Source organism: Mastomys coucha, unplaced genomic scaffold, assembly GCF_008632895.1.
Source record: "Mastomys coucha isolate ucsf_1 unplaced genomic scaffold, UCSF_Mcou_1 pScaffold3, whole genome shotgun sequence".
In the NCBI taxonomy this organism is placed as follows: domain Eukaryota; kingdom Metazoa; phylum Chordata; class Mammalia; order Rodentia; family Muridae; genus Mastomys; species Mastomys coucha.
In genome coordinates, this window is record NW_022196909.1 from 17,973,115 (window position 1) to 18,000,886 (window position 27,772).

General features: G+C 43.0%; 1 protein-coding gene across 7 annotated transcripts in view; it reads left to right on the plus strand.

The window, feature by feature from the left end:
• The window catches only part of Fam184a (family with sequence similarity 184 member A), a 118,453-nt gene that overhangs the window by 53,510 nt on the left and 37,171 nt on the right, over window positions 1–27,772 (plus strand). For all 7 annotated transcript variants that reach the window (XR_004112159.1, XM_031346543.1, XM_031346540.1 and 4 more), the window contains exons 2-7: window positions 7,151–8,005; window positions 9,234–9,369; window positions 11,640–11,821; window positions 15,771–15,968; window positions 19,308–19,430; window positions 26,135–26,296. Coding sequence is in view for 6 of the 7 variants with exons in the window: in XM_031346543.1 (XP_031202403.1) it covers window positions 7,151–8,005; window positions 9,234–9,369; window positions 11,640–11,821; window positions 15,771–15,968; window positions 19,308–19,430; window positions 26,135–26,296 (1,656 nt within the window). In the remaining variant the exon portion in view is untranslated. The remainder of the gene's footprint in view (window positions 1–7,150; window positions 8,006–9,233; window positions 9,370–11,639; window positions 11,822–15,770; window positions 15,969–19,307; window positions 19,431–26,134; window positions 26,297–27,772) is intronic.

Here is a 27,772-nt window from a genome sequence, read left to right on the forward strand (position 1 = left end):
CCTCTCCCCCTTTGTGTCATCCTCTCCCCCTTTGTGTCATCCTCTCCCCCTTTGTGTCATCCTCTCCCTGTTTCTTTTGTCTCAGATTCTCTCTCTGCTACATCCTCTATCCTTTGAGCAAATTAAAAGATTCTGATTGTAAAGATTCATTTGATGGGTCACGTTGGGGGAAGGGGGTCATTCACTAAAAACCAGAATTAAGACTTTATAACTAAGAAGAAATAAATTGAAGTTACTAGAAAAAAAATAAAAGCCCTCTGCCTTGCTGCACTGACAGAATCAGCACTGCAGGGATGGCTTTACTGGCCAGACCACTCTAAAGGTTCACTTTATTCACCACTAAGATTCTAGTGTCGCGCTTTACAGAAATAGAAAACAAATCAGGTATTAAAATTCATGTGGAAACACAAGAGACCTTGAAGAGCTGAAGGGCTCCTGGGCAAAAAGAAGCATGCCAGCAGTAGGCACTGCCTCATCTGAGGTTATACTGTAGAGCACAGTGACAGGGCTAGTCGGGTACTGAAGACAGACACACAGACCAGGAGACACGGAACACAGCTGCGGAACCCATGTGGCTGAGTTTTGACACTGGAGAAGACAACCTTTGTAACAAATGATGCTGGGAAAGTCCACACGTTAAAAGAATGACATTCACCCTGCACAAAAAAAACAACTCAAGATAGATCAAAGACCTTAATGGAAAATCTGAAACTCTTAACATTTCAAAGAAAAAGTGAGTGAAGTAATTTGGCCTATGGGCCTTCTGAACAGGAGCCTGCTTGCTCAAGAGATAGTGTCAACAGCTGATAAACAGAAGCTCATGGGTCAGGACGCTGCTGCCCACCAAAGGAAACAGTTGATTGAGTGGTGATATCACCTAACTTGTAATAGGAAAATCTTTAATTGCTACACACCTGATGGGTTTAATACCTAGAATAAAAAAAAATAGAAAATACAAAGAAAATTACAGAACACGAAATTAAAGAACACAGCATATGGTTGGACTTGTCTTGGTCAGGGTTCTGTTCTGTGAAGAGACACCATGATCATGGCAACTCTTCTAAAAGAAATCATCTAATTGGGACTGGCTCACAGGTTCAGAGGGTTAGTCCATTATTATGTCAGGGAGCATGGCAACACACAGGCAGACATGGTGCCAGAGAGGTAGCTGAGAGTTCTACATCTGGATCCTCAGTCAGCAGGAAGAGAGATACCTAACCTGGCTTAGGCTCTTGAAACCTCAAAGCCCACTTCCTCCATTAAGGCCACACCTCCTAATCCCTGTCAAGTACTGCCATCCCCTAATGACTAAGCATTCAAATAGATGAGCGTATGTGGCCATTCCTATTCAAACCTCCACAGAAATGAACAGAAAAAATGTTTGTCTTCACTACCCGCAATGGAAATGCAAGTTAAAATGACTTTGAGATCCCTTTTTACTGCAGTTAGAGTGATAGCTACAGAGAGACAACATACTGAAGGAATTCCGGCTCTCTTGTATCCAAAGTATTCGTTAATTCTGTGTGCTTGATAATAGCCATTCTGGCTGGTGTGGATGGAATTTGTGTGTCTTTAAGCTTATTTATTATCTTTTTTACATGTATGGTTATTTTTCTGTGCAACACGTGTATGCATGTTTGTGTGCTGTGAATATGTCTCGTACTTGTGTGTTGAGTGCAATTTTAAAAGTGCATGCTTGCTCAGGCTAGGTTTTGCCAGGGATGGACAGCATCCTAGTAGCTTGCCTGCCATCTGGTAATCAGCCCCCATGGCTAGCTAACGCCTTCCCAAGATCCTGGCTATGCCCCAAGAATGATTGTCGCTAGTATTCCCAAGAGCACTGCCCATTCCTCCTTGCCCAGTGCCCGGGAAGTGGCCTTCTCACCCAGCTCCCACTGCTGGTTTGCTAAGCCACCCACCACTCATCCCTCTTGAGAATGCCTGGAGATACCAGTCACATTCCACTGATTTGCACTGTCAATGTCCACTCCATGGCTACACACTCCCTCTTGCTCATCTGAATCGTTGCAAATGGAAAAGCACTAGACAATCTTAATATTTTAAAATCATCCAAATGATACAACCACAGGGCTTGGAATCTGTTGTCCTAAACTCAACAACTATTCTATATTAGAATTCATCTAATAGCCCCCAGGCCTACCTGGACAAGCCCATCCTGTCCTCTCTACCGCCTGGTCCTCTCTGTCCCCTTCTCTGTTTGTCCAGCCTGGAAATCCTGCCTTATCCTTGGCCCAGCGATTGGCTTCTGCCTTCTTTGTTGACGAAGTCAAGAACCAATTAGGGAACTAGATTTTAATTATCAGCTCCTCCCCCTACACCTGTGGAAGCCAGAAAAATTCCCTGGAAACAGAGTTACAGATGGTTATGAGTGACCATGTAGGTGTTAGGAATCTTACCCTGGTTCTCAGGAAGAGTAGCTAATGCTTGTAACCACTGAACCATCTCTCTAACTCCTTTAAAAAATTTTAAAGTATCCATTTAATATGATATGTGTTCACTTATATGTGGATGTTAGCAGTTAAGGCTTTGATAAGGAAGCTATGATCCATATAAGCACAGAAGTTAGGTATAGAGTAAGGGCTTAGGCGAGGTGGTAGATCACCCTAGGAGAGATAGAATAGAATAGATCATTATGGATGGATGGATGGATGAGGAAGTGGGGATTGATACAACAGGAGAATGAAATAGGGTAGGGAGGGGAATGATGCATCAGGGAGGGATGCAGGGATGGACAGCTAAAACTTAGCGTCATTCGAGGGGTCATATGGAAACTTAAAATACATCCATGAGTGAAGGTGATCTAAATGGAATCTCCAAATAACAGGGAGATAGAGCCCCCACTGGACATCTCTTGTCACCAACAGAAGCCTCCATTTCTGGGACTGGGTTACATCTAATTTAGTTGTCCTTAAAGAGGACCCATTGAAACCCCCAAACAACCCAAACTATTTCCATGGCTATTGCTCACTCTCCACAATCTGATGGTAAGCCCTTATTGCTGAACACAGCACCCACATATCTCACTGAACATGAAAAAGTCCATCTGGCACCTAACTAGACTCTTCACCTCAAATGACTAGTACTCATGATACATGCTACCAGAAGAAGAATGTAAACCTTAACCCAGCTACAAACCAGTCTACAATGGTGACATGCCTACATGATAAGCTGGTGCAATAGTGGTACAAATTAGCCAACCACTCTCTGGATTTAAGGACCACTCCATGAGATGGAACCCATCCGTGGCCAAGAACCTGACATTCGATAGACTAGGGACTAGGGGAAACAAGATGTTTCATTCTTCTTAAGGAACTCAGCAATAAAATGATTCCTAACAACACTCTACTATGCTCATAGATCAGTGTCTTGCTCAGCCAGCATCAGAGCAGCTTCTTCATGCAGCAGATGGGAACAGATACAGAGACCCACAGCTGGACAATGTGCAGAGTGTGAGAGAGTTTGGAACTCTCAGTCCTAAATGGCTTGTCTCCCTCAAATCTCTCCAGAGCCACAGAGCTCTGGGTAAAAAGAGTGTGAGAGCCAGAGGAGATGAAGGGCTCCAAAACAAAACAACAAAACCCTAAAACAAACCCACCAAGGCCCCCTAACTCAATCTGATCTACACACATAGGAAGCAACAGAGACCATGGCAGCACGCACAGGTCTGGGCCTGATGGGGACCCAGTACTGACAGGAGAAGTGGACACACCCTATTCCCAAACTAGAAACTATCTCCAATTGACAGCCACTTGCAAATGGACAGTTTGTTTTCTCCAGTGCAGTTGTACTGGGTATAAAAACCACTCTGAAGGCCAGACCAAAGGCTCAGCAGTAAATGAATTACACAAAACAAGCCCAATGGCACTGTTGGAGGTTCTGTCTCATAACGCTTTGTAGAGACTTTACTGTTTGTTTCTTCTTTTTAATTTTTTTAACCTTACAGGTCTTTGTGTATCTATTATGGTTTCCAGTTCTGTATTTCTATGGGTTTTCTGTCTGTGCAGACATGTGTCCACTGTGTCTATATGTGCTTGTGTGTTTTCTTTGACTGTTTTTCTTTTCTCTGCAAATGTTTGTGACACTGTGTCCATTTATGTTTCTTGTGTATTTTCTTTGGCAGCTGTTTTTCTTCTGTTTGTTTGTTACATTTTATTTTGGTTTGCTTGTTTTTTTCTTTATCTCATTTTATTTTATTATTACTTTACATGCCTGTTTGTGTTCTAATGAGAGAGATATAGAAAGGGGTGTAGATTTTGGGTGGGTGCAAGAGGGGAGAACCTGGGAGGAGTTGAGGGAAGGAAAACAGTAACCAGAATATGTTATATGAAAAAAAAATTGTCAATAAAAAATGAATGTAAAAAGCATTATAGTAGTTTTATTATTGTTGTGTATATTATATGCTTTTTAAAAATCAGGGTTTTGAAACTACTTTAAAGATACAGTTGTACAGATCTTTCAGGTGGCAAAGTTGGCATTAAGGATCTATTTATCAAGCATATTAAAGTTACTGAAGACCAAAAAGAATTAAAAGTATTACTTACATATTTATGTATTTGTTTATTGTGTGTGTGCGTTCATGCCACCCTGCATGCATGAAGCTCAGGGGACAACTTGGAGGAGTCAGTTTTCTCTTTCCACCATGTGGGTTCTGGGAATTGTTCTGGGAATCGAACTCATGTTGTCAGGCTTAGTGGCAAGCTCTTTTACTCTCTGAGCCATATCATTGGTCCCTTCCATGTCACTTCCCTGAGAGCTGGGGATATTAAACGCTTTTCCCATGTGTTATACTTATCGGCCATTTGAACCTCGAGAAGTACCTATTCAGATACTTTGACTATTTATTAAATGGATTACTTAGCCTTTTGCTGTTGAACAATTTGAGTTCTTTATATATTCTGAATATTAATCCTTCCTAGAAGTGTAGCTGGCAAATATTTTCTCTCATTCTGTATGTTGTCTCTTTATTCAGTTGTTTCTTTAACTGTTCAAAAGCTTTTAAGTTTAGTATAATTGTTGGTGCTTATCATTATTTCTTGAGTTATTAGAGGTCTATTTTAAAATTCCTTAATTTGTGTATTTTGCATCCGTGGAATAGAAGCTGACTTTAGTTAATAAGTTAATATAGCACATGTTTTAAGGGATGTCTTTTATTATAAATGTACTTTTTGGACAACAAATATACTTTATTTCTGGTTTGATTTTTAGCAGGAACATATTGATATATTACTAGTGTATTAATAGGATCAGACTGTTATGATAAAACACCAAAAACCTGCATCTCAGACATCAAGAGTTAATTTTCTGTGTGTGACAGGCCTTTCTTGGGGAGACACAACACACACACACATCACTTCATTCCAGGAAGGAACCGTGATGGAGCAAAGTGTGTCTTATTTATTTATATTTGTAATGATGCATATTTGTGTGTGTGTGTGTGTGTGTGTGTGTGTGTGTGTATGTTGTATACTTATCAATGTAGATGTATGCACCCATATGTGCAGATGCTCTTACACAAGTGTGCATGTATGGAGGCTCAAGGTTGAAGTTGATGTCTCTCCTTGATGGCAGGGTCTTTCACTGAGCCTAGAGCTCATGGATTCCTCTAGGATAGCTGGCCAATCAGCTTCAGGAATCCTCCTGTCTCCTTGACCCTGTTCACTTGAATCCTTATGTATAAGATTCTTATTTTAAAATGACCCAAACCATCTGCTTTGCTCTAGGAATCCTGACCTGTGAGCCTTCCTTTGTCTTTCTTTTGTTTAATTTCTTTCCTTTTCCTTTCTTGTTCTTTTTCTCTATCATTTTCCTTTGTTTTTTGTTTGTTTGTTTGTTTGTTTTGCTTTAGGCAAAACATTGCTATCCCTGGCTTGTCTGGTACTCAATGTGTAGTCCAGCCTGGCTGTAAGTTCATGGCCCTGTCCTGGCCTTAACCTTTTGACTATTGGCATGGGTGGTGTGTGCCACCATGTCCACCCTGGTCATTCACCTTAATGGCTGCTTGGGATGGGATAAAGGCATTGTTCTCCCTTATCTCACACTCAGTGTGGTTTGCTATAGTTTCTCCATTCACCACAATATATGTGGATTTCATCAGGGCCTATAATTGAACTCAGTTCTAACATTGTCCACTTGAAGGTGACATTGGATTTCAAAGACTGAGAAGAGTTCAGTCCCATTTGGTCACGTCTACTTCAGGTGCCCCTGGGAGCTCCAAAGCTTAGGGGTCATCTGGAGAAAGGGGACCGACCCTGGATCCATTGAACCCTGTGGTTCTGCAGCTCCCTCAGACTGGAGAGCTACTGCTCCCTAGTGGCTCAGCCCCAGTCAGGTTTAAACTACTGAAGTGAGTTTTCAAAGTACAAGAGGAATTTAGATTGACTTACGAGTTTAGAACACAGCAGATTTTGTTCGTCGTCAATAAAATAGTTCTAATCCCTTAACAAAAGCAAACTATAAGGGATCCGAGAAAAGGGAATCGCTAACATTTATACAGTTAAGTAGGTCCTTTAACACATAAAGAGGGCTCTGGGGGACCCTGGTATCTCGAGCTCCATGCATGTGAATGTGAGCTAAAGACACGGTGCACAGTGGCTCCTTACCAGAGACTCTCCTCCTCTGCTGTAGCGCCCACTATGCTGGCCTGGGCTGCGCAGAGAGCTCTCTGCTCTGGCCAGGTGGCCTCTTGTTATTCCTTTCTTCCTTTCATTTATAGTATATTATTCTTTATTTTGATTTTTTTTTTTTAAGAAAGAGAGGGGGAGAAAGACAGACAGACTGACAGATAGACTGACAACTTTCCATGTAGTCCAAGATGGCCTGGAACTCACTGTTCGTGCAGTGACTTTTTATCCTTCTACCTTAACCTCCTGCTGGGATTGTACATGTGCATTTTTTGCAAATGAGTCACCTTGACTGCTTTAAAATAACAGTTTTAAAGTCTGTGCAAGGATAGAATCTGCAAAGCAAATCAATCTGTAGGCACAAAAACAATTGCCTCATATTTCAGTATTTAATAGTTACCAGAAATAATATGTATGCAGGGGAAAAAAATCAATCCAAACAAAAGAATGAACTTCAAGATGTAAAAGAATATGTGCTGAATTCTTCTCCCTTCTTCAAAACCATGTAGGTAATATATGCTTTGAATACTAAAAATGATGAGCACGATTCTGCGATCCAGGCCCTCAAAGATGCCCATGAAGAAGAAATCCAGCAAATCCTTGCAGAAACAAGAGAAAAAATACTGCTATACAAAAGCAAGGTGACCGAAGAGTTAGACCTTAAGAGAAAGATTCAAGTTTTAGAAGCGTCTTTAGACAATCACGTGAAAATGAAGCAGGACGCTTTGACAGAGTTTGAAGCCTATAAGCGCAGAGTTGAGGACATGCAACTCTGTGCAGAGGCCCAGCATGTTCAGCGCATAGTAACCATGTCCCGGGAGGTCGAAGAGATCAGGAAGAAATTCGAAGAAAGGTTGAGGAGCTTTGGGCAGCTCCAGGTTCAGTTTGAAAACAACAAACAGTCAGCCCTGGAAGATTTGAGAACCGCTCACAGGCTCGAAGTCCAAGAGCTGTTGAAGTCACAGCAGGACCACAATTCCTCCATGAATCTGGGGCAGGAGAAAGCGGAGGAGCTGCACAGGATGGAGGTGGAGGCCTTGAACAACACCCTCAAAGAGCTGAGACTCGAGAAGAAACAGCTCATCGAGGAGTACGAGGGCAAGCTGAGCAAAGCCCAAGTGTTTTATGAGCGTGAGCTTGATAATTTGAAAAGGTCACAGCTCTTCACAGCTGAAAGCCTGCAGGCCAGCAGGGACAAGGAGGCCGATCTTCGCAAAGAGTTCCAGGGGCAAGAAGCCATTTTACGGAAGACCATAGGAAAATTGAGGACGGAGCTGCAGATGGTGCAGGATGAAGCCAGCAGCCTTCTCGACAAATGCCAAAAGCTGCAGATGGCTCTGGCCACAGCAGAGAACAATGTACAGGTGAGAGGGTGTGGTCCGTTTAGGGTTTGTTCGTTCTTTACATGTTCAAGGTGTGTGAGCATGCGTGTCTATGTGTTAATGTGGATGTGCACCCACATATGTATGTGAAAACTGAGGTTGGCATCGAGTATTGTCTAGGGTTGCTCTCTGTCTTCTGTGTTGAGGCTGGGTCTTTTGCTGGAGCCAGAGGAGTTCATTTGTCACTTCATCTGTCCAGGCTAGCCAGTGTCCTCCAGGGTTTCCCCGGCTTCTGCCTTCCTTGCTGTGGCCTTGCAGAGAGCTGCCTTGCCCCCTGCCCCGGCTTCAGGAGATTTTTTTTTTTTTTTTGGATAGTAGATGCTTAACGACTTTAAGAAGTTTATTCTGGATTTATTTGATTTGATTTTCATTTTATTTGATTTTGTGTATGGGTGTTTTACAAAACTGCATGTGTGTGGATGGTTGTAAGCTACCGTGTGGGTGCTCAGGAATTGAATCCGAGTTCTCCGCAAGAGCAGCAAATGCTCTTAACTGCTAAGCCATTGCTTAGCCTTCTCTGCTTTTCTTTTATGTATCAGTTTTTTATGTATTTATTTGTTGATCTGAAGATCAGCCTGGCTAGCTTTCGCATTGGCTGTTTATTGTTCATACCACTCAAAGTCCCTTTCCCAATTTTGTTCTTTACCTTTGTGAGGAGAAAAAGTGGAAGGGGTAATTTTTACTACCTTTACCTATTCAGTTAGAAATTCAGATATCCGGCACCCCAAAAGATACCGGATGTCATCTAAACAGCCTCCTGGTATCTCCACCGGTGGCTCAGGAGATTGGAAATGTTGAGCTTAGGGATTCATTGTGCTTTTCTTTTTTCTCCTTATTAAGGATGTCGCCCCTCATTATTTGATAATTTAGGCATTGAACAAAGAAATTATTGCTCTTAAAAGTGAAATTTTTAAGAGCTAGCCCATGTGTAGAAAGGATGTCAAAGGCCTCCACAAGTTACGTCACACTGGTACAGAAGGCTTCCTGGCCGAGGTTGTGTCTGCTGGGCACTACAGTGCGGTAGGCAGAGTAGAACTAGGCTTCCTTCATTGGGTCATACGATACCGCCTCATCTTATAGACTTGAAACTCCGTAGTCCTAGTTATGCAGAACTTTCTGGTGAGAGAAATGTGCTGCTTGTGATTTAAATAAAATTTTTCAGCTTAGCCTCACGCTGGCGATTTGATTATAGCTATATGATCCTCCTTAGGTTCTTCAAAAAGAGCTTGACGATGCCAAGGAAGGAGAAATGGCCTTGTTGAGCAAGCACAAGGAAGTGGAGAGCGAGCTGGCAGCTGCCCGGGAGCGATTGCAAGAGCAAGCTTCAGATCTCGTCCTCAAAGCTAGTATGTCTACCCATAGCTTGGTGCAGTGCTCCGCAAACAAACAAACAAACAAACAACAACAAAAAAAAAAAACCCAGAGGCTTCGCTGTTCACTGAAAACAGTATCTGAGTATTTTGACAGTTCTTCTAAATTTAGTATTTTCCGTTCCTCCTGGGATTTTGAAACTGTTTAGGCTGTGCCTTTTTTTAATTTTAGAAGGCTCTGACACGTTCTGAGTGGATTATAACACTGGAATGATGGATGGGGTGACTGTCCACAGTTGTGGAGCACAGCTCCTCCTTGCTAGTTCCTCCTGAGGGACCCCACCACGGTTAAGCTAGGCCTTTGACTTCACTGCAGACAGGATTCTCAGGAGGAGCCAGTTTGAAGCAGTATCGTTTGTCCAAAGGGATTTTTTTGTTTTTAATATAGATTCAAACCCTGGGTCAACAGATAAGGGGTGATCACTGAGTAAGACACACACGTGGCCCCAGGCTTCTCAAGGGAGACCTGCATTTTCCTGTCTCGTGCTTGCAGTATTTGTGGGTTTCCGGTTGTCATCTTCACAGCTACCGTGGAATCGGAGGCTGGAAGGAAGTTCCTGGGGTGTTCCAGGCCAGGCCTTTATCCAGGGTAACATCCCCGAAACACGGGAAGCATTTACTGTCAACTAAAGTCAGTAGCCTAGTTTGGGAGACTCAAAGTTAAGTGTGCTCAGGCCTCAAGCATAGTACGTTGCTGCTTCTACATTTTTATGTGTGAATATCCTTATGTAAAAGGAGGGTCGCCTTTAAGTAAAACCGTTTTCATAGCACATACCAATCGCACTGGGATGCTTGCCCTTCAGTTGCTGAGAGACCTCTCCCAAGCTTGGGACCAGGTGGCTCCTCTCCTTCCCTTCCCTTCCCGTGTCCCCATGTTGTCCCCTGTCTTTCTATCCTGCCTCAGGATGCCTCATACTTTTTGGCCTTGGGGGTATATTTTTCCCCAATGAATGAAAATGAGCCATTTATGCTCATTCTCTATCCTCCCTCCCTCTATCTGCCCGTCCGTCTGTCTGACTGGCTGACTGTGAAAGAATTTGTATGTAGGGAACAAAGGTGAGTTCACACAGGACAGCTGAGTCACCCATGTGATGTGGCAGTGGTCTTCAGTTCACAGCCCTTGGTAGACAGATGCTGAGCCAGGTCAAGTCTGGAGCTGCTCTTTGTCTAAGCGGATGGTGCATCCTCTCCAGTGAAGATGTTTTCAGGAACACCTTTAACTTTGATTGCCTCAGCGTCCAATTGCCTTGCCTATAAACCAGTCATTTTAAAGGATCTCCGGCATACATCAGGATCTTTCAGGCAGTTTGTGATCCCAGAGATGCCAGGCCCACTCTCAGGCGTTTCCACTCATTGGGCTGCAGTAAGCTGTTCTGATGGGAGTTCCCAGGGAGTCTGGTACTGTTCGTCCAGGGTTCTTTGAAACCCTCTGCCTTAACTGATGCTTTCTATGCAAACCTGCTCCCACACTCAGGTCTCTCCCTTCACCTGTACCTTCTGTTTATCCTTTCACAGTTTCAAATATCTAAACAGTATGTTGTAATCCTATCCGGTCCAGCTACTCTTCCTGCTCCGCTCACCCAGTCTAACTGTCATTTAGTTCGTTTTCATAATCTTGCTCTCCTCTGCTTCTCGATGTAGTTTATCTAAAACAAATTCAGTGGAAACTCAGCTGCTACCTCTGTTCCTTGCACACAAATTTTCCGAGAGAGAGAGACAGAGAGACAGAAAGACAGAGGGAGAGAGAGAGACAGAGAGACAGAGACAGAGAGAGACAGAGACAGAGAGAGACAGAGACACAGAGAGAGACAGAGACAGAGAGAGAGAGAGAGACAGAGAGAGAGAAACGGGGGGAGAAAGAATAGAAGAGCATAAATGTCCCATTTTCATTTCATAGAGTTAAGTCAGTGCATCCTCTTTCTGTAGTTGCTCCCAGGGGACTTTTCCTTAAGCCACTTAAGAGTTAATTCTTCCTATGTTAACTTGTTCACCTTGCAGCTTCTCCATTTTAAAACATCGAGATGGTGCCAGGGACCATCAGTGGTGTAAAACTGGACTTTGTGTCCTAAAGGAGTATAGCTGGGTAGGACATTCCCATGTTGGTTATTTCCCTCTGTACAGCAAGGAGGCCAAAGAGACAGCTGGGACCACTCGGGCATGATGTACAGTTGTGTCCCTAGAGGCACGCTCTCAGAGTGACAGACTTAGAAACTAAGGAGATTTTCTTTGTGGGGGGCGGTTTCTAGGTCATATTGGAATGCTTCAGGCCACTCAGATGACCCAGGAAGTTACAATTAAAGATTTAGAATCAGAGAAATCCAGAGCCAACGAGAGAGTATGTCAGCTGGAAGAGGAAAGAGCTTTCCTGCAGAGCAGAACGCAGAGTCTGGATGAAGAACAGAAGCAGCAGGTGCTGGAGCTGGAAAAGGTACGGTGACGGGCGGACGGCGCAGGGAGGAGAGCAAGGAAGTTCAGGTCCCGAGTCCTGCTGCATGGCGGACATACGTTTCTTAGTCTAGTTTCTGAGGAAATGAGTTTAAAGGTAGACGATGCAGTTTTATGTATGCATTCCAAGTATTAGGTAATAGTCTATATTATTAAAAAAAACTAACAATTTCTATTTATTTCAAGCCAGAAATTGAATGGGATTTGCATTTTATTATAGATCACATTGAACACACTTTTTAAATAAATGAAATATGTTATTGCATATATTCCTAGGAATTTTTTTTCTTTTCTTTCTCTCCTTTCCCTTCCCATATTTCCTTCTCCTTCCCTACTTCCTATCTTTCTGGTTTGAGGGTTTGGTTTTATTTTTGGTTTGTTTTTAAGGCCTGCCACCCTGGGCCTTGCCTGTGCTGGGGAAATGCGCTGTCTCTGGTCTCTATCCCCCGGTTCATCTCACTTTGTATCGTCGTGAGACAGGGTTCTTCTGTAAGTCTCCACGAAGGCTGCCCCTGAACTTGTAATCCTCTGTGCTAGCCTCCCCAGTAGCTAAGACCACAGGACTTTAGCGCGATATCTGGATCCCAGGGAAGTTTTATAAAAGTCAAAAGATGACAAACAATCAAGTTGTGAAAATTCGTACAGCAGCATTGGGATGGCCACAGCCTGTTTACGGACAGTTTCATGGCAAGCCAGGGAATGTTTCTCCCACCAGACAAGCATGAGTTTGGGCTATCCTCTCCCTCTCCCTGTCAATGTTTAAATATATTTAGAAGTATCTGCTGCTGCATTGTGCTCATTCCTGCTCACTCCTTAACCTGATCCTGCTTCTCTTACCCCTGTGCCATCGAAGCTGGGTTTGCCTCAGTTGCCCAGTCTGTACTAATCAGGAGACTTGGCACATCATACATAGTACTGTTTGTACCTCCCCTACCCTCAGCAGTAAAGAGTTTCCTAGCAACAAGAATGATTATTGTTTGAGAGTCTCACACACGAATGTGTTATAATGTGCTTTGATCAAGTCTTTCTCCTCTCACCTCCTTCTGTATATTTACTACCTGCCCTCCAAAATTCATGAGCTCTATTTAAACCCACTAAGTAGTGATGCTCCCAGTATGTGTATGGGTGTTGGGCCGCCCACTGGAATTTGGGCAGCCTAGTAAGAACTAAATCCCAAGGACACTGCCTCTTTTCCCCTTAGCAGCCATTAGTTGGCAGCGGTGGGATTTTTTTGAGCTCCATTCATGCTGGGACTTTAGCTGGCTTGGTCTTGTGCAGGTCTCGCTCATCTGCCATGGTCCACTGTGAGTCCATGTTTGCAATGGTCCTGTAATGGCCACAAAACACTGTGTCAAAGCAGTCTTCCACCCTTGGCTCTTGCCATCTTTCTGACTCTTCTTCTGAGTCAATTCCTGTGCCTTGTGGCCAAGGAGTGTGGTACAGAGGTCCCGTTTAAGTTGAGCACTCCATAGCCTCTCATTCTCTACACTCTGACCAGATGTGAGTCTCTGCAGTAATCCCATCTACTGCATAAAGGGAGCTACACTGGAGCTGTCTTCAGACGCACCCGAAGAGGGCGTCAGATCTCATTCCGGGTGGTTGTGAGCCACCATGTGGTTGCTGGGATTTGAACTCAGGACCTTTGGAAGAGCAGTCCGTGCTCTTACCCACTAAGCCATCTCACCAGCCCACTGCTGAGAATTGAAAGCTGCAGAAACTTACACCTTTAAGTTTGGGTCATTGGAGGACAGTTTAAAACATTGGTAATTGAACAGAATGATAGTAGGTTTTCCCTAGGGCCTATGACCCACCTAGCCACAGGTTTTTAGCCCAGATGACACTCCCAGACATTCTCCCAGAACACTAACAATTCTGTCTTGTGAAATCGGTCTTAAATCCAATCAGATAGCAATTGATTACTGTCTTAATTAAAGCTTCATTACTGTGAGGAGACACCATGACCACAGCGACTCTTTTAATGGATAACATTTAATTAGGATTGGCTTATGTTTCAGAGATTTTGCCCATTTCCCTCATGGTAGGGAGCACGGCAGCATTCAGGCCTGCATGGTGCTGGAGATGGAGCTGAGAGTTCTGCAGGCAGCAGGGGAAAGACTGCTACACAAGACGTAGATTGAGTATGGGAGACCTCAGAGCCCCCCACCCCCACCCCACAGTGGCATCTTTCCTCCAACATAGCCACTCCTGCTCCAACAAGGCTACACCTCCTAATGAGCCACTCCCTATGGGCCAAGCATTCACACACATGTGTCTATGGGGTCCAAACCTATTCAAACACCACAGTTACTCCTAAAACGTTCCTGTTCTCATCACTATTGGTCTTAGTTGTGTTCCAGAACTTGATGGTAGGAAGACCTTGCTGCTGAAGGCATCCCAGGCTTGAGTCATAGGGCAATGAGAAATCAAGCTGGGACTCACCAGGAAGTTTCATCCCAGCTTTCATAGTGCCAGGAAGTGCTGTGTTTGCTACCAGGGGAAGCAGAGTAACCAATACAACACGGTGCCCAGCTGTGAACCCTGCGAGCTACAATAATGACTTTCCTGGCAGGATGAGCCCAGGGGTCTCTCTTATTCCACACACTCATCTATTCCAGTAACAACAAGCACCGTTTGTTCACTGAGAGTTAAAAAGCCATTTCCCCTGAGCCTTGTACGTTTAACTTTCCATGTAACACCTCTGTTATGCTTTTGATAAACATGTTGTTGCAATATGCATCAGAATTCCCTCTCCTTAAAACTGTGTTTATTGTATTCGTTACTTAACCTAGTCAGGGGAGGTGTTGCTGATGTCTTTTCTCCAATCTCCTTATCCATCACCAAGTCCTGTTGGTCCCCTCCCCTCATATTGCTTCTCTACCATCCTCTTCTTTTCATGCCCACCCACAGATCATGAGCTGAAGTAGGCGTCATTGCTATTCTGGATGGTAATGACAACTTCCTAGCTTTCCTCCTTAACCTATTACAAAGATGACTACATATAATGAATTATAAATAATATATTATGATTTCTCATGGACGTGTGTGTCTTGGTGACTTCGCATTCCCTTCAGAATAAGAATCCTAGTTCTTAGCATGAAGGCCCATTTTTCATTATTTGACTTGTGCCTGTTTTTGTGCATCACCACTGTTCATTCAGTACTCCCAGGATTATGTGGCCTGTGGTAACTGGTGTGCATTAGACTGCATTGGGCCTTCTGTCTCCCCGCATCTCTGTTCCCTGCTTAGCTGCTTTTTCACCTTTCGTAATGCTGAAAGGCAATGGAGATGGTTATAAATCCATGCTTTTCACATGAGACATCTTTGCATACCCTCTGGGCTTGTGAAAGTTAAGTGTGAGAACATGTCATTGCCAGCTTGGTATTTTCTTTTCCCTAATTGAATCAACTCCTTGTCTGTCTGTCTGTCTCTGTGTTTGTGAGAGACAGACAGACAGACAGACAGACAGAGGTTACACCCCTTTTCTATATTCTCTAGCAATATACAATAGACACCCTTTCATACAAGTCAATACACTGCATTGCCACTGTCTTTTTACTTCCTCTCATTGGTGGCTTGTGATTAGTGAAAAGGCACATAACTGACACCCTAGTTGTATTGAATAATATTATATGAGTAGTTAATGGGTAGGCCATGTCATGTACTGCAGACAAACCTTTATCCTTTAATGTTGCTATTGTACCAACCCACATTTGCTTCTAATACAGCAACATTTTGTCTTATTTCTTAATTTAAACTATTTTACGTTTGCCTCATCTACCTTGTCACTCTCTGAGAACAACAATTGTAAGGTTTCAAAGTCTAGGTCCCAAAGCAATGAGTTCATTCCAGTTTATATCCGTCTAAGGTAGTCAGACACTGACAGCATTGATGGCAAAGCAGGTGCCAGTTCTTAATCTTGATTTTCATTCCAGAAAGTAAACGAAACCAAGAGAACTCAGCAAGAATATTATGAAATGGAGCTTAAGACCCTGCAAAATCGATGGGAAGGAGAAGTGGCTCAGCTAAAGGAGGCTCACGGAAAGACTTTGGAAGAATTAGCTCGGAAGCACCACCTGGCGATTGAGGCTGTCCACAGCAGTGCAAGCAGAGATAAGGTCAAGCTACAGACGGTGAGTGCACACTTGATTCGCCACTACAGCTTAAACTGCCGCCGACAGGCTGGCGGTGGTCCATCATGACTTGTACTGTGGAAGAGCAATTACTGGAGTTCCATGGCTCCTGCCTTGCCTTCATGCTTTAAGTCATGATGCCAATAGTGATCCGCCTGGCTCATGTTAAGTCCTGATGGAGGTTGGTTCTATCTGGGGCTTCTTCATTATGAGATAACTATTCATCTCAGGAAGCCTTAACTCACCAACACACATATTTCTAGTAGATGGCTCCCTTCCCAGGGAATGTTATTTGTGTGTGTGTTTATTTTTTCTCTTCCTTAAATAATCTCCTTATTAATGGTACTATATGACAGCAATATTGCACGACAGAAGTGCAAATTGTCTGACACAACCTGGCACCTTTACACTTAGCCCTTTGCTTGTTGGCTGTGGTGGCATGGACCCCAAGCTGTGCCTCTGGCACCTACTCTGGCAGAAGAGGACACAATATGTCCTATAGTGCTCCTGTATGGAGCAAATATTGAGTACTCATGCATGTCCTAGCTGTGGCGATCAATAATGTCCCTGGTGTTTGTTGTCCTGTGTCTCATACTGCAGTTACATTTGATACATAGTTTTTTCTCTGTATCTTGATTGGTTGTTCCACCCCGTTTACTGATAAGGGGATGTGCTAAGTCCCCTGCAATCTGTAAGACTTGTTCAGACCTGGGTCTCAGGTCTGTAAAACCACAAGGCATTTAATTACCCTCCTGCAGACGTTTGCTAATAAGGGCTCTAATATTTTATATCGTTGCACTTCGCAGTTTACAAGTGATTTTTCTGTGATATATCCCTTGATACTCATGACTTAAGATTTAGTGTCTCAAACCTTACTAAGTGGAATAGATAGAATGTACATTTCAATTCCCTGCCATAATCCCCCTTCATTTTGCGGCATAAGCGCTGGGATATTTTAAGATGTAAAAAATTAGAATCTTTTCTTACAATGTTACTTCTATCTCAACTACTATGTGTTCACCCAGGTGGAGACAAAAATTAGTGACATATTCTCTTGAGACCGATTGCCATTTTCTCCATGCCGCCTCATGTGTCCCCTCCTTATGTAGACCTGTGCCTGCTTAATGAGGCGGCCGTGCTCTGCTCCGGGTTGCACACTAATCACACACTGCACACTGCTGCTTCCCTGGCTACTGTCTATTACTTTTATTTATCCGCTTAACTGGCTGTGTCCTGGTTTTAAATGTTATTTGAGCAAGAGTGTTTACCTTATTACTCCCAGCCATCTCTTAACCATTAAATTCTAATTTTTGAGCTACCTTTAAACGTGCCTTAGCCCACTTACAGTCCTTTTAAAAATAATTTCGATGTGTTTATTTTTTATTTCGTGGGTGAGTGTTTTTGCACCACATGTGTGCCAGTACCGCAGAAGCCAAAGGAGGACATTGGATCCCCTGAAACTAGAAGTACAGAAGGTTGTGAGCCACCATGTAGGGATTCCAATCTGGGTCCCTGTGAAGAACAGTCAGTGCTCTTAACTCCTGAGCTGTCTTTTTAGCCCTCCACTTATGGAGAACATGTTTGCCATCAAAAAGATGATCTGGCCTTTCCTGTATGTGAACACATTCAAAAGGTCTGTGTTGTGTTGGAGGGTCCCTTGGGGAAGAAGCATACACGCCCCCTTACCCCAGAGAGAGGCTAGAACAGACCAAAGGAATAATTACACCAGTGTGCAAGTTGGGGAGGCGATGAGTGTTTGTTGGAGCTCCTATTGGGAGCACAGATGAGGGGTTACTTACAAGGAGCAGTAATGACTCAAAAGCAGCTGCATCTACAAAAAGCCCACCCCAACAAGGGTGACAGCTCACGAGCACTGAAGCATGATACAGGCAGCCAGCTGCACACATCTGAGAAACTCAAGGCTCATTAGCTGGCCTGGCCAGAGCCCCTCCCCCAGCCATTGCCTCCTACTTTTATGAAGCGAGGACCAGCCTTATAGAACCCGGCAAGTTTTCCCTTCACCACACCTGTGACATTTTGCTTCCCTCCTGGGGCTGGCTCATGAGCTCCTGGAGAGAAAGCTCCTCTTTGGAAGGGATTTGCCACAGAGCCTTCTGGGCTGCCTTCTGGGTTGACTCCACAAGACAGTTCATACACCCAGAAGTGAGCTCAGCCTAGATTGAAGGAGGACCTCTTGCAATTGGGTAAAAGTCAGGATTCCTCAGGAACCTGTGAACCTAGTTCCCCCGCTACGAAAAGGAGGGGAACCCTTACCTCTGGCAGAGGGTGTGGCTACCCATGGCATCTATATCAAAGCTCATGCTGGCCTCCAGGCTCCCTGAGAATCACAAGCGCCTGTTGCACGGTCGGAAGCCCACACTAGCATCCTGCCCTTCTCTCCTCCTCCCCTACCCTAGAGTCCCCCAAACTGCTCCTTCTCCTATAACCCTGCTATTCCTGCTGTCTTGGTTCCCTCTCTGCTCTGTTTGTTTCTCTCACCATGCTTTCCATATTTCTCTGTGTCCTGCTAATCTCCGTCTCTCACAGAAAGCCCTGGCCATGTCCAGTCAACTGTCGATGTCTAGTCTGCTTCTTTCTCTCTCTGCCCTGGACTTGTCCATATGCCTCTGGCTGTTCTCTCTCTTGTATCTACAATAAAAAACAAAACTATTAACCATACCAAGGAGTGGCCATGCCATCAGTGGACTTTCTATAGTTTAATCAGTTCTCTACCTAGATAATTCCCTCTTCTCTCTGTCCATTTAGTTTAATTCTGATGAGTAAGTAACTTCTTACCTGGCCCAGTGGGTTATTAGAGTAGGTGCCGTACTACATCTTAATGCCTATAGGGCCGAGGTATTAAGTAGCATGCCTAGAGAATTGGCAAGTTCTTTAGCAGGCATCAGTTTAACTGATTTTACAATCTAATTTTCTTCATTTTACTCTCGTTTGTTCTCACCTACACTCCAGGTTTGAACAATGAATTCCAGAAATGATTGAGGAATTTTTGTACATAAATATAAAAGAATTGAGGATTCATGAGAATTAGAAGGTTAGCTTTATTGTGCCAAATTATCATTTGTATCATGCTTTCCTGGTTTTCTACAGTAGCTGAGCCAGTCAAACACTCTTATGACTAAAAGCATTACCTAATGGCTATATCAGAATGGTTTGATCCACTACATTGAGTATTAAATAGCATCGCTGTTAACTATGACCTTATTTACAGGGAGAGCTGATGTGAAAAGTAAAATATCAACAGGACTGTCTTTATTGGAATCTTCGGGAATATAGTACTACAGTCTTACTAATTTTTTGAAATTTTCTTCTCTTTCTAAGGAATTGGAGGAACAATATAAAAAGGAGAAACTGAGTCTGGAAGAAGATAAAAATCAGCTCCAACTAGAGCTGGAGAATCTAAAGCAAGCACTGGGAGACAAGCTGATGTCAGCCAATCAGGAGGCAAGAGCTCTTTAGGCCTTTCGCCTACATTACATATACACTTTGTAGTCACTTAATCTGGTGCCAGTGCATAGGTAGGTGAGAGAACTAGCCAAAGATCTTGACTCAGTGCTGGATTTTCCTAATGCTGTGTTTATATCCTATTAGGTAAACATTCACTATCAAAAACATTAGCCAGCAATGTTTTTTGTTTTTTGTTTGTGGAGGAATGCAAAGCAAGGAACCTCACTTTACCATGTGAGAGGGGGAACGGCCGATATGCAAAATGGCAGCTTAGTCTTCCATCCACTGTGCCTCATTTTTAAGAGAGAAACTTTGTAGGGTCTAGGCTTCTAAAACAAATTGTTGGATCGATAAGAAAATAGTATTTAGCCTTGGAAAGCAAAGGCTAAGGATAGGATATAAGAAAAATGCTAGAAGTTAAAAAAAAAAAGTAAGTAAATACACACACACACACACACACACACACACACACACACACACACACACACACACACACACACCATTAGCTCCACCTCCGTCCCTGTTGTGGCAATTGCTAAATGCTTCTTTAATACTTACCTTCTTTCTTTCCTGTTTAGCCCTCTATGGCTTCTTGAGTGAGCTCCCTCTCATTCTCTGAGTTCTTGTCCTTAGCCTTTGCATCTTGCCAGCCTCTCCTCCCTCACTGGCCTCATCTCTCTCCACAGCCTTCTCTTGCCACTCTGCTCTTACCCTGAATCTGCCCTCGGAAACCACCGCAAAGGGTACAAGGGCCCCTGAGTGGGTCTCGGCTATTTTTAAATGTTTATCCAGAGGAAGTACAGAATCCTACCTTAGAGAGCGATGGAGGCTAATGGCAGACACTGATGACAGCCCAGCCTGTCTTCTGTTGTCCTAGCTAATCCTCACTGAGTTCACCAAATGTACTCTCATCAAAAGCTACCCAAGTCACCATGGCCCGCCCTCACTAGAAGGCACTTAAGTGACCATCCTCTTCTTATGCAGATTTCTCATGTTTACTATCTCAATTCTAAATGGTTTATCTTGTTTTGTTTTGTTTTTTCCAACCTACATAACTGAACCTTCTGAGTAGAGTTGCAGTGAGTATGAGACTTTCTTCTCTCCTGGCTACATTTTCAATTATGTTTCAGTGTCCTGACTGTGCTTTGATTCCACATTATTATGACTCCCCAAGAAACCGCTTGGCTCATTGCTCCGTTTGCTTCTGCTTTCCCTACGACTGGGCAGCCTTTCTAACTGATCTGAGCCTACTGACTCAGATCTCCAAGGGATAGGATTCCTATTCTGCTTCCTGAACTTAAAATGAAGGGTAGCCACGTTTCCCAGTTAACTAACACTTGTATAAAACCCATTGGCAAATCATTAGTGAAAACAGATTATAACTAAATTATTATGCAAGCAACTGCAGTAATTAGGGAAAAAATGAAACACTGGAGATACTATGGATGTTCTAGTATAAATAAGTGTTTAAAATCCTAAGGATTTTAGCACCTATTCACCAGTAACTCTGAATAGGTATGCATCGCAGAGTTTAAGAACTCAGTCTCTCGCCCGTGGTAACTCATGCCTTGCATGTCTCCTGTGGCCTGAGCATTAGCCCATGCTTATAGGGGCCATAGCAGAACCTGTTTGGTCTTTCAGCGAAAGCTAAACCTTCTGTTGAAGAAAACCTTCTGTAAGGGTCTGGAAATCGATGAAGAAAGACCCCCAGACTCAGATAGTATGCAAAAACAAAAAAGCATTTATTCTGCAGAAACAACCAGCATGCAGGGTCAACCATTCTTTGGAATGGCAAACCCAGACAGAAGCACACAGGCCTTCTTAGAAGGAACTGGGGGAACTCTCTAGAAGGATTAGGTAACTGACATTTCACTGGTGGGTGCTAGGGGCTCACGGGTGGTTGCTGGTCTGCATTCCTGTGTCATGAACGTTCAACCATGTGATGAAATAGGGCTGCCCAGCGCAGATGGCCCATTCTGAGATATTTCCCCATTTTTGTGGTTATCGCCAGGCTGTTCTTTGGGAGGGGCTTTTATGATCTTATTCTGGATTTTATGGTCTGTTCCTGGAGCTAGGATCTTATGACTTAGTTTCTGGGACTTGTGGTCTATTCCTGAAGCTGGTGCCTTATGGCCTTTTTTGAAATCAGGTCTGGTCCTTAAATGGAGACAAATGAGGTTTGTGTTGTCCTTTCATTTGAATACATAAAGAGAAAGTGAGTGGTTGGTAAACTGCACAGATTCCTGCCTTCACTACCATGAGAGTGTTTACAAAGCAGTGAGGAGAACAGGCGCCACTATTTTGTTTTTATAAGCTAAAGAGGAACAAGAAAAGTGATTTTAACCTCGCTAAATTCAAGAGGTAGAAATGAGCAACATGGGATGAACATGGCCATGAAATTGGCTGTGATTAAAATTGAGGTTGTGCAGTGCTGCTGAGTGTGTAGAGAGATAACGCTGAAGCAGCCAAGGGCAATATGTAACCGTGTCATTTTCCCGGGAAAGGGACTTAGCAGGCTCTGTGGGAGCCTTGGACAGACATGCCCTGTGATGGCAGCTTCGGTCTTATGTTTATCACTGTAAGCAAATAATAAAGGATTATTGAGAAAATGTCAGCACTGTTTGTAGGAGAAATTCTAAAGTAGCTTTAATCTCCACAAGAACTCGTTTCCCCTAAAAGAAAGGAAGCCTTTTTCTAATTCACGTAGACGCTTCTGTCATCTGTCTCTCCATGCTCTGGGGCTGTTTGCACACCAGTGGGCATCGCATGTTTCTGCATGGAGGCATCATGTGGCCTTCTGTGTACATGTGGCCTGGTCATAGTACAAGGTCAAGGAAAGCAGAGGGACTGGGGTTCCTTTCGCAGATTAAATGCTTACATACTGAGATGTTAAAGATCTTATCCCTTAACTAGTAACTATATATGGCATATTTTCGTGATGGACTTATTCGTTTCTTTAGTAAACATTGCATGGTTGGTTAGGTACAAAGAGCTGTGAGGCACTGTGATTGCCGTCGCAGCTAGCATGGTCCCTGCTCTGATGAGGGGTTTTACAAAATGAGGTATTTAAATGTCCAGCTTGATGCATTCTGTAAAAGGAAGATACTCGACTGACAGAGGCTGGACAAGGTGATAAACTGAGGAAATATTATACAAAGACCCTAATGTATGGGACCTTTGTAGATACTATTGAAGTATCAGTATAGATGTGGTGCATTAGCAACTATAGGAATAGTATGGCTTCTGGTCTCCCAAGCATTGATTTGCATTCTTCTCTATCTGTAATACAAGCCAGGGTAGGAGATTCTAGTTACTAAGTCACTTCAGAAACAGAGAACTTGTCCATACCACATACTAAGTGGGTAAAAATCAAAATTTTAGTCCAAGTGGTATTATTTGGAGCTCAATTTAATCATTGTGACCACAGTACTTTACCTTTGCAACAAATACAAAGACCAATGAAGAAAGATTGCCGAGTTGGCTAGAGAGTTAGGCAGCTCTTACATAACAGAGGCCCTGTGAAATATTTTTGAATAGTTGTATAGTGTAAGGCTGATGCTAAGCACAAGCATAAGGATGGCGCTCATGTCCACACTAGTCTCTGTGCTTCAGGGTCGAGGTTGGTGCTCATGTCCACACTAGTCTCTGTGCTTCAGGGTCGAGGTTGGCGCCCATGTCCACAGTAGTCTCTGTGCTTCATGGTCAAGGTTGGCGCCCATGTCCACACTAGTCTCTGTGCTTCCACAGAGAAAGGGTCGAAGAACAGCACTCATGAGTAGATGGAGAGTCTAGAGAGGTGATGCTGACCTTCTGTATCGCTCAGGAGTCATAATAACAAGAATGTAGGGTGTTCTCTCTCTGTTATGAAGAGTAGAAGTTTAAATGCAAGCCTTCAAGACCAAGGACTTACACTAACCCAAGTGATTAAAATGTCCCTGGATAATGTGAGCTTCAAGCAGATTGGATTCAGAGCTGAAATTGGTGACACTGGAACTGGGTTTCCTTGTCCTCTTGGATTTGCCTTATTTGTGTTGACTTTATTCTTCAGTCATGCGTTCCTTTGGACCCTGTACAACTGACTAAAGAATGTCACTAGGAGACCCATTTCCTTCCAAAACATCTAAGATCTCTATGGACGATGTGTTTACCCCCAAGCCTGTCTTTGGAACAGTCCCAGTGGCTACAGAATGAGGCAGCTGTATTGGGCTATGCTCTGACCAAGCTGTTATCTGGACATGGGATGAATTCTTGCTCAGACCATTAGGGAAGGGGAGAGTAGATCTCCCACATGCCAAAAAGAGATTTTGACAGTGGCAAACAATAGTTGTTTTCAAATATAATCCATTTGTATTAATTAGACTCCTAGAAAACAATCAGCCATTCTTGTTGCTTAATTAATTTTTACATTTTATTATACTTAACTATGCATGAATTAAAACATTTTGCTTTTTAGAAAAAAAAAGGAAATATTGATTTCCTTTTTAATTAGATTCTTTATTTCCTTAATGCAACTTCCCTTTTATTCTTTATGTGATACTTAGAATATTGTTCTTTATATATTTTTAAATATGTTATATCCACATAATACTCATTCAGCTGAAAACTGGCTAGATTGGGCAAGAATATTTCCATATTATTAAATTTGGTTGTTATTTTTCTTTTAAAATTTTTTAAAAATATTTTATGCGTATGGGTGCTCTGCCTTCATCTATGTCTCTGCACCACACGTGTGCCTGATAGTGTGGAAGCCAGAAGAGCGTGTCCGATCCCCCTGGAACTAGAGCTACAGACAGCTGGGAGCTGCCTTGTGGGTGTTGGTAACTGGAAACTGGATCCTCAAGCATCAAGCGCTCATAAATGCTGAGCCATCTCTCCGGGCCTTCCTTTTAAAAAACAAGTTCAAATCAGTGTCTTACCATAGTGTCCGAGCTTCCCTGAACTCACTGTGTCACCTGGGCTGGCCTGGAACTTCCCAAGTGTAGGCTCTGTTATAGGCTCATACCTGGCTCTGTTCTTTCCATATGGATTATCCTTACGTCTTGTCTAGTTAATATCTTTCTCTGTCTTTCAATGTGATTATTTACAGTAACCCCACATGATGGGGATTGCTACTCCTGTTTTATATCGGCAGAGCCTGGACTTAAGCCTAGCCTTTCTCCTAGTTGTCACCAAGGTCTTCCTTACCTTTGTGGTGCACATCAGGCAAACCCACGCTTTGCCGCCATACCTTTTCCTCTTGAACCCAGACGAGCAGCCATGTGAAGGAAAATACAACACAAACTTAGTTCAGAAACAACGGTAACTCAGTCTCTGGGTATAACAACTAAAATCCTAATCTTGGAGGCCTTACTAAATCTAAATCCTCTGGTGGCAAATCCTGACAGATTCGCCATTGAAACTGGGAGACACCAGTAATAAAATACATCTTGTTCTCACACTATCCCCGTCCAAAGGACCCAATTCTCTCCTGCTTCCTCTCTTCCTCCTTCCAACCCTGAAGTCCTGCCTACTCACCTAGTGATTGATTCCTTTATTGACTAGAGGATGCTTCACAAAGAGTCACCTGAGTACGTGACTTATTCCTCTTTCCAGACAACCCCTCCTGGGAAATTGGAATTAACATCTAAATACAACAGCACCAGGGCCATCCACAACCAGTCATAACCATGAAAGAAAATAGTCCACCATGTGTCTAGATAGGTTATTAGGTTCAGAGAATCGAACTGATGAAGTTTTACCAAAATTTTGGATTCTTTTGCTATGAATATATGTTAGAGCAGCACAGAAGGGGGGAATCTTAAATCATTTTACGAAGTTTATGAGCATTTAGAGACACTAATAAGATCACACTCTACCATCCCCAGACTCATTTAGCATGTACACACAGAGATACCTACATTGAAAGGACAGGAAGGCTGCCAGAGGGTGCTGAAGGACAGTTTCCATAGCTTTTTGTGGAATCTATATTTGTAAGAAAATACTTGCAAGGAAAACATTCACGTATTTTAAAAGAAGGCTTGTTCATTTCTTTTCAAATGAGTGTTAACGTCATAGCATTTTCTTAGATTTTATAGATCTTTAAATTCATGAATTTTTAGCTCTTATAATTAGAGCATCTCTGTCAACCCAGTCAACAAATTGTCCATTCGTTCTAAGTTACAGCTGAAAGGTTCCCCACCCCACCCCCACCAAATAAAACCTGAGTCTAAAAGATATATGTAAGAGATTGCTAACACTGACCTAAATGTATTGCCTTCCTAAATAGCACAAGGACTCGATTCATGATATATAAATGGTTCGATGATTTTTTTTAAAGCTTTAAAACCATTTATGTTTTTATCTTTAATGTAGTCTTCATCTCGCTTCAGTTCCCTTTTGTAGGTATTTTATTATCTGATATAACTAGGAATTTTCTTTAAGCCATGAGCCTGAGGGAAGGTGTAACCATGTCCTTGCATTATGGTCCTGGAAAGTGGAAAGTGTAGACGTGGACGTCTACAAGAAATCACAGGTGGTAAAGAGTATCATGGCCAAGTGCTCCTTCCCGGGTGGTGAAGAAGGGATCCACTCAGTAAAGTCAAAAATACAGCAACTGCCTCAGGAGCGGTGGGGATGGCGCTGCTCTGCTGCTTCAGAAGCGGTGGGGATGGCGCTGCTCGGCTTCTGCGCAGCATATTAAACAGCATCCTGCTCATTCACAGATTGGCCGCCTCCAGGATCTGATAAGGAAGAGTGAACAGGGCCTTGGCTCTGCCGAAGGACTCATTGCTAGTCTTCAGGATTCCCAGGAGAGGCTTCAGTGCGAGCTGGACCTGACAAAAGGCAGGCTAAAGGAGACCAAGGATGCCCTATTAAATGTTGAGGTAATTGCATGATTCCGCTGTAATCTAAATGTCTAAATATAAAAAAATACAATTTGGCCACTTTACCTAAAGCCTCTCTGGGCATCATTGTATATAATTAGTGTGTTAGTTCCTAGGACTCCCACTAAAAAGGAATCCAGATGCCGTGATTTGAGCACAACTGAAATGGGTCATCTCTTGGCTAGGTGTCAAAGATGAAGGTGCTGACGAGGACATCCACTTTCTTATGTGGCTAAGAGGAAACTGTTTTCTTTTTTGCAGCTTTTTGTAGCCCCAGAGATTGTTTTTGCATTTAGTCACAGCATTTCCATTTCCGCCTGTCTCTATATTATCATCTCAAAGGTGTGGTAGTCATCATGGATGAAGGAGTCTGTCACGCCGATACAGCCTCATTTCAATTAAACTGCATAAACTCATAAACAGTTAAACTGTGTGAGCTCTGTTTCCAAAGAAGGTTGCATCCTGAGACAAGCTGAATCTAAGGGCTGAGATTTCAGGAATGTGTTGTACAGACACAGTTCAATCCTGGGTAATTAGTATGTGCAAGTCTTTTTCCTGATTGAAGTTGCAGCTTTCATATATAGCAACCAAGGACTCCTCTGTGACTTACAGGTCTCAGAGGGTTCCCCCTCCCCCCTTCCACTCTTAAGAAGTAGAGCAAAGTTTCAGAACCCGTAAAACTAGGCAGACAATAGACAGACGAGGGCTCTTCATGTCCACCCTCAGGGCTCTTCATGTCCGCCCTCAGGGCTCTTCATGTCTGCCCTCAGGGGTGATCTGGAGTGTGGGCTTTAGTCAGGCGGGACGGTCCTGTGAGGGTTCTGCATCCACCACTTACTGTGTCACTTGGACAGAGCTGCATTCTCTTCCTTGACACTTTAATAAGGCAGAGTACAGGATAATAATACTTTTCATATCACGGTTGTAATAATTAAAAGAGATGATCTGTGTACACTGTGGTGCTCAGCAAAGTGTAATCATTCAGTCGGTGTTGGTTTTGGTTTTTTGTAATTTTGGTTTTTAGCTTAGAATTAGTGACACTTCAGGTGTGTGTGTGTGTGTGTGTTTGCTGCACTTCCTATATTGTATATATATAATTCTATTCATGGTTTACCTAGGCAATAATTGAGTATATTTTGAATAGTAATAGCATTTTATTTTTTGAAATCTGTGACAAAATAGATGGCTTCTGTTTACCTTTCTCTAGTGGCTATGTGATACAACAATGCTAATATGACAATAAGTTTGCATATAATATATAATACACTATAATAAAATACAATTTAGTTGATGGATATGACACCACGCATTGTCTATAACCTCAGTGTCTATGCAGTGTCCACAGACGGCTGCATAGAATGACTAAATCATATTGATAGGTGTTGTTTTACATTAGCAAAAGTAAGGTGAGGGAGCAAGGTATTTTAAATTGGTGAATCTATCTTATTAAAAGTTGCACGTGGCATGCCTGCATGA